The sequence below is a fragment of the Cynara cardunculus genome, assembly GCF_001531365.2.
Source record: "Cynara cardunculus var. scolymus isolate 2C chromosome LG 1, CcrdV1, whole genome shotgun sequence".
NCBI classification, from domain to species: Eukaryota; Viridiplantae; Streptophyta; class Magnoliopsida; order Asterales; family Asteraceae; genus Cynara; species Cynara cardunculus.
Genome location: NC_037528.1, coordinates 40,214,592 through 40,222,118, shown reverse-complemented (window position 1 = coordinate 40,222,118; position 7,527 = coordinate 40,214,592). Strand labels below are relative to the sequence as shown.

The window sequence follows — 7,527 nt, the reverse complement described above, 5'->3', positions numbered from 1 at the left end:
GAACAAAATGAAAAATTTTGATTGGTTGAATGCAGTTTGCACGGTTTGTACAAATTGAGTGGTTTGCATTTGATCGCTACCCTATATATATATATATATATATATATATTAGACATTAAACGATTCCATATTAGTTATATTCAAAATTACATTACAATATCAACTGTAATTTTATTTTCTTATTTACATGAATCTTCAATTTTGTTTTTTGAGTTTTAGTCTTAATTAGGGATGCTCAAAATACCGACCAATTCAACCAAAAAAAAACTCAACCCGACACATAGTTGATACAAAATTGGGCTAACTCGCATCTATTTGAGTTGAAATTGGGTTAGGATTTTTTGAACTTAACTCCACCCGATAAACAAGATGCACTTTTATACTATAAATTTAATATGATTCTTAAGTCCTTGATTAACATATATATATTGGACATTAGACCAATCCATAATTAATTATATTCAAAATTATATTACAATATCAACTATAACTTTATTTTCTTATTTACATGGACCTTCAACTTTCTTTTTGGAGTTTGTTAGTCTTTTTTGTATGTTATCATTTTGATTTATTTCATTTAAAAAGAACACTTAGCTAGATTGCAAACTAACATATAGCAAAGTTTCAATCCAACCAACCCACACGGTTTGGGTTAGATTGGATTGAGATTTTTTAAATCGCAAACATTGGGTTGAATTGTTCATATGCTTTCAATCCGGCCAATCTAACCCATGTACACAGTCCTAGTCTTTATGTATGTTATCATTTTGATTTATTTCGTTTAAACAAAACACTTGGGTAGATTGTAAAATGATATATTAAGATTTCAACCCAACTAAACCGTACAGTTTGGGTTGTAGATTTTGTTGGATTAGGCTAGATTTTTCAAACCGCAAATATTAATTTACGTAATTAAAGTGACTTTAACTCAACCAATTCAACCATTGTACAGTACTAGCGATTAAAAGCACAATAAGTAAGAGTAGAGTATCGCTTCACTTGTACGCTCCTCTTGAATGTGAGTGAATATAGTAGATCTTTTCTAAGCCAAGCTTAAAAGAGACTTTTGATTCTAACAATGTCGTCGTCGTCGTCGTCGTCGTCAGACAGTTGCAATTCTCGCCACTTCTCGTGGCTCATGAAATCATGTTTCCCAGACCCACGACCAAATACATCCCTCCATTATCATCCTCCTCCACCGACCACCACCATTTCTTCTCTACCCGACGACCTCTTGCTTGACCTCCTTTCTCGCCTGCTTCAATCTTCCCTACCATCTCTTTCCCATGTCTGCCGTAGATGGACACACTTAATTAACTCGTGTGAATTCTACGACCTCCGCCGCCGCCGTGGTCTTCTCCATTTTGCCGTCTTTCTTGTCTCCTTTTCCGATTCAGGGTTATTCGTCGCCAATTACAAAGTGGGTCACGACTGCCACTGGAGGACAACTTCTTTCTTGTCCAACTACGATGACGTTGTTTCACCGGCGAGTTATAGCGCTTTATCTTCACACGCGCGGTTAGCTGCGATTGGCCGCTGGATCTTCATCATCGGAAAAACGGCGATGCTCCGGTGTGACGCCTGGACTGGGGCGTTAACACCCAGATCGAAAATGTCGGTGTTGAGGAAGAAGTTTGCGGTTGCTGTTATCGCCGGAAAAATCTACGTCGCTGGTGGGTCTACTCGTACGGCGGCGGTGGAGGAATACGACCCGAAGAGGAACGCGTGGCGCGTGGTGTGTCACGCGCCGAGGATGCGGTACGGTTGTGTCGGTGCAGCCGTGGACGGAGTTTTTTATGTGATAGGTGGACTGAAGATCGGCACCGCCGGTGGTACCGGTGCACACGTCTACGCCAGCTCCATGGATTTGTATGATGTGGAGGCACGTAGGTGGCTGAGAAGCCGAGCCGTTCCTGGTGGTGGATGTGTGGTGGCGGCTTGTTCTTCCGGCGACCATATATACATTCTAGCTAGCCACGCGGTGGAGCTATCGTTTTGGAGGTTCCATGGCGGTAGAAAAATTGAAAACCACCATGTGAATTTTGGAGAATGGTGTCGACTGAAAAGTCCGCCCCTTCCGACACGAATCCAGCTCGACGGCGGCTTGAGGTTCAGCTGTGTTGGTGTGGGGGCAAAGGTGGTGTTGATACAAATAATGGGTTGTATCGACGATTTGTTACGGAGGGGGGGCCGGAGCGGCAGAGGTGTGAAAGATGCGTTGGTGTTGGTTTATGATTCCGGGGGCGGAGAATGGAGTAGAGGGGCGGACTTGCCGGATGTTATTCGACGCGCCGCCTGCGTTTGTGTGGAGTGGTAATCAGTAGGATGCGTAGATTGGAAGTTTTCAAGGGAATCTGTTGACAAATTTACCCATTACTATTTTGACTATTGGCATCTCGTATCTTGTGATGTTTGGATGGAAATGGAAGGCATTCAAAACATGTGGGTTACATGTAAGGGTATTATGGTCATTTAGATTTTAGATTTTTGTTTGTTCTTTTTGTTTTACCTAAAATCATATCAATTATTTCTAAAATATGATTAAGAGTAGATAACGTTTTGTCGTACCTGTGGTTTATTACAAATTTTGGATTTCTTCCTAGTGGTTTTGAAAATTCCAGTTTTTGTAATTCATATCTATTTTCGTTTTTAAGTTTAAATATTACTTTTAAGTATAACAGACTAAAATAAAAATAAAATATAAACCATAGGAACAAAAAAAACAAATAAAGCTTTAACCATGAGGACGAAAACAGAAATCTATAGGAAAAATTGCATCAAAATAGAACCAACTTTCACATGATTCCTATTTTGGGGAACGAACTTTCAAAATCGTCATTTTGGGGAACCAACTTTTACCTGATTCTTATTTTGGGGAACCAACTTTCAAAATCGTCATTTTGGGAAACCAACTTGAAAAATAATTATAGAAAAATGGGAAAATTACACCAAAATGAAACCAACTTTCACATAATTCCTATTTTGGAGAACCAACTTTTAAAATCGTCATTTAGGGGTTTCTATCGAACTTTTTGTTTATTTAAGGGTCTGATTGATCTGTTGAACAGGTAACAGATAATTTAAGGGTCTCTATCAAACTTTTGGTTGGATTTGCCAAATTTGATTTAAACTTTAATATTGACACAGATTGGTTAGATATAAAAATCTTGAATGTAATATTTAATATTTATTTTTTATTGCATCAATTAATTTTTTTCTATTAAATTGATTTTTTATTGCATTAGAAAAAAACAATTTTTATCGTGGTAATTTGGATTTTTTTGAAAAATCTTCAATTTGATATATGAATTTAAAAAAATGAGATTTGAAATGAAAAATAGATTTTATTGCATTAATTTTTGAAAAGAAATGAATTTTAGTTATTTTTCTATAATTATTTTGCAAGTTGGTTTCCCAAAATAGGAATCAAATGCAAGTTGGTTTCCCAAAATGACGATTTTGAAAGTTGGTTCCTCAAAATAGGAATTAGGTCCAAGTTGGTTCCCCAAAATGACGATTTTGAAAGTTGGTTTCTCAAAATAGGAATCAAGTCCAAGTTGGTTCCCCAAAATGACGATTTTGAAAGTTGGTTCCCCAAAATAAAAATCAAGTGAAAGTTGGTTCCCCAAAATGACGATTTTGAAAGTTGGTTCCCCAAAATAGAAATCAGGTGAAAGTTGGTTCCCCAAAATAGAAATCAGGTGAAAGTTGGTTCCATTTTGGTGCAATTTTCCCAAATCTATACTATCTTATTAAACAAATTCACTAAAAATAAAGTCTTAAAATTTTAAATACCCAAAATACCTTTTACTTTACCTTTACTTTTCTAACCCTTTCCCTTTGCCCGGCTCCCCTCCCCCAAGCCGACGTTTCAGAAAATCGTCTCTCCCAAGACGACGATTCAGGGATTTCTCCCACTCCTCAGATGACGAATCCCTTTAAAAAGAGTTTCCATCGCTCAATCGTTCAATTTGTTTTACCCTCGCTCTCCATCTGCCATTTCAGGTAACAATGCGATTTCATTTATCTGTTTGTGTTTTGCTGATTTCGGTTTGCTTGAAATATGCTCTTGATTTATATATTGTTTGGTCGCTGATTTGGGTTTGCTTCACTAATCTCTTGATGCGATTTCCTTCCTCTTTTCAAAATGTTTTGTTTTTGGGTTCGAATCTTCCCCTCTTCAAATGTTTCGATTCATGAATTTATGTTTATTTATGTTTGAGGTTCTTAATTATATATATATATATATATATATATATATATATATTGGTTTTCCCTTTTATTAATTCGTGGTTTCATTAGTCTTTTAAGTCGAAACCTATAAGATGGATTGGTATAGAAGAATGTTCATTTTTACTAATTAGTAGTTAATACTATATTTTTGTTGGACTTTCTGATCTTGCTATACCCAATATTCTTTCTGAATTTTTGTTTGGGATGAAATTGCTCTTTTTATCATTTGGAGGCTGCTCTTTGCAATCCATTATTGTCGTGGTGATGATTTTGGTATTAAATCTCTTAAAACGTGCTCCAAACCAGTTTTATTGTACAAAGGGCTACTGTTTTTTGGTTTAAACCTCATCAAATGATGATATTTTGAGGTGCTTTGAGTTTGATATGAAGGGGCTTGTGGACAGATTCTGTTTTTTTACTTGTAGAGTGGTTCAGAGGAGGGTCTGTTTTTACTCTGAATGCTGCTGCATGTTTTTTTAGTACATGGATCAATTTTATAAGTTGGTCTTTGCTTGGTCTTAATGATGAAACTTTCATTTGGTGGTTGTTGTATATGGCTTATCTTTTGGCAATGGCCTATGGGTCCAGTATGTTGTCAAAAGTATGGGCTATGGTGGTTGTTGAATTTAGTTTGGAGTATGCTGTCAAAAGGATAATGAGAACTAAAAGAGTGGAAATAAGGTGGATAAATTATAAAAGCCTGCTAACTCTTGGAACTGTGAGGCCTCAATCATTGCCATTATTTTATCAGTGTAATATTACTCTACAAATGTTCACTTGTAGTCGTGCAACTATTTGTTATTTAACTCATCCAACTGCAGCAACGGACTTTGAGCACGTTATACTTCTACCAAGGGACTTTGATCACCATATTAGAAGTCCCGTTGCAACAATTTTCTAGAAATAGGTGTCACCATGACTACCTTTTGATCTATTTGTTGTAATTGATCTTGTCTGAAATGCCTATTCTGCAGCATTCAAGTTGAGGTTGTTGTTCTTGTTGGAGATAGATTTTTTCACCAGCTTAATCATTGAAATGAGGTGGTGACTGAACATGCACGACATAAAGCTCTCTGAAGATTATAGAACTCGAGATAAAGATCGAAAAACACCAACACCGAACTGACATCACCTCTTTTTAAAGTAGATTGGGCCTTAAGGATCATGATATTATTTTGTTTTTGGTTTATATATATTGTTTCTATTCTATTAATGGAGCTCTTTTTGCTATCTTGGAACTAACACAGGTCATATCGAAATTAACAGATAGGAGAAATTCTCAGATACCATATAGGGAGTCAAAATTGACCAGGCTTCTTCAATCTTCCTTTAATTTGTTGTGTTGAGCTGAACGAGTATCAAAGACTCCCACCATCTTGTACTGTTCTCGGAACTATGAAATTATTCTGTGGGCATTTGTTGGTGTTGCAGAAAGCAGTAGAAATCTGAGTAGGTACGACAACTTCTCCGTTTTGATCATTCAAATACATGATAGTGCTATTGATATAAACTTCAAAATAATCAATTGCCACATTTATTAGCAATTAGTCTACAAGCTACACCAATACACACACACGTATGTAAGCCAAATGACCTTATCTTGCAACAAATCATCCAAGTTAAGACTGGAGAAGGAATCAATTACAACAACTGTGGCAGTTGAATCATCTTGCAACACCCTCTCAAGTGAATCAACCACAGTCTGATTGTTAGTGTCTCCAATAACCCTAGCACATTTCCATGTACTCTTTTTTTGACCAATCTCTACCACGGGTTGGGTTTGGGTTAGAACGAAAGTTATCGTGAGAAGGGATCGTCACCTTAATTCTTATTCTCACACGATTCTTCGTCTCTCTACCAAACCTAATGACATCCTACTTGTAGCGTCTTCTAACTTGTCTAATCAATAAACATCAATTTATTCCTTCAACTTGTTAACCATTAGGCCTTGGCCTAGTGGCCAACTCCTTCGGTAAATGCCTTGCCTTGGGCGTGCCCACCCGGGTTCGATTCCAGGGAAGGACAGGTTGTCTTTTCCAGTGCTTGCTTATGAGGTATGACAAGTAGGGTTCACAAAATGTGGACCACGGGGCCATGAGGTCCCCGCCATTAAACCTTTTTTTTTTGTTAACCATGTAAACTTTGTATTCTCATTAAGAAGACTGGTGGAACTATGGCAGATATGTAGCGAAAGTCATCAAACAATATATCATGTTATTTTTGTGGGGTAATAATATGAAAGGGTGTTTGATGGTTCTTGATATGTAGCGAAAGTCATCAAACAATATATCATGTTATTTTTGTGGGGTAATAATTTGAAAGGGTGTTTGATTGGAGGATTGCAGGTAGCTGGAGGGCCTTCTACCATTAAAACACAGCTGTTGTAGGTGCAAATTGCATTGTTGTTGATAGTTCAGTGTTTGGAGTTGCAGATCTAGCTGAAGTTATATCCCTACACCACTACACCCTACTCAGAACAAGTGTGAATGAATCCCAAAAAATTTGGGAATTGCTATTCTGATTTGCTTTCTTACATTGTACTATTGTAGAGCTAGCTTTGTTAGATGTATTGATAAAATTGGGAGAGTCGATGTGAGTAGTTGTTGCTTATTCAGATTGTAACAGCTTTCTTCTATCAATATATCAGGTTCAAATATTTTATGTATCTCATTTGAATCTTCACACACACATATATATATCCCCCCCCCCCCCAACAAGACCTATTCTTGTAATCTTTCATTAGGTTTCTGCAGCTCTTATTTAGAATCAAACAATTGACTTTCTTTAAGAAGGTCAAAGAACGATTATATTTAAAAGTTAGGGTTTTGATATGATATGAAGGATAAACATACATGAAATGTTTAGGTTTTTGCAAATTGATCATAAATAAGTTTTGGATCCATAAATTTAATGCCTTTAATTTAATGTAATCTATCACCCCCACCATGACCGTTATGTCCTTGTATTTACTCTAATCTATATAAATTAAGTAATAATATATGGAAATATTGTGCAAGTACTTTTAGACAATCTATCACTAATTAAATAAACAGATTTAAGATTGTTTGTGGCAGTTGCTTTAGTTGGAGACTCTTGCTGCATTCTTGATACACCGGCTAGACCTGTATCTGTTTTGACTGCTCATAGGCTTGAAGAAAACATCGAAAAGTGAGTAGAATCTATCTTTTTTTAATCCTCGAATATATTTATTGATATGAAACGTTGGTTTGATTTCAAAATGCTAGAAATGTAAAGTGATTAACATTTTTCACATGTTTGTAATACATATTCGTC

The 7,527-nt window shown here is 36.4% G+C and overlaps 1 protein-coding gene across 1 annotated transcript; it reads left to right on the top strand.

Annotated features, from left to right (window-relative positions):
- Positions 1 to 1,078: 1,078 nt before the first annotated feature.
- LOC112505809 (F-box/kelch-repeat protein At5g26960) lies at positions 1,079 to 2,480 on the top strand. The gene has a single exon (XM_025109819.1). The coding sequence runs from the start codon at positions 1,079 to 1,081 to the stop codon at positions 2,315 to 2,317; it is 1,239 nt and encodes a 412-aa protein (XP_024965587.1). The 3' UTR covers positions 2,318 to 2,480.
- Positions 2,481 to 7,527: the final 5,047 nt, after the last annotated feature.

What these genes read in the sequence shown, in the direction of transcription:
- LOC112505809 (XM_025109819.1), top strand. Translation starts at nt 1,079, where the DNA reads ATGTCGTCGTCGTCGTCGTCGTCGTCAGACAGTTGCAATTCTCGCCAC.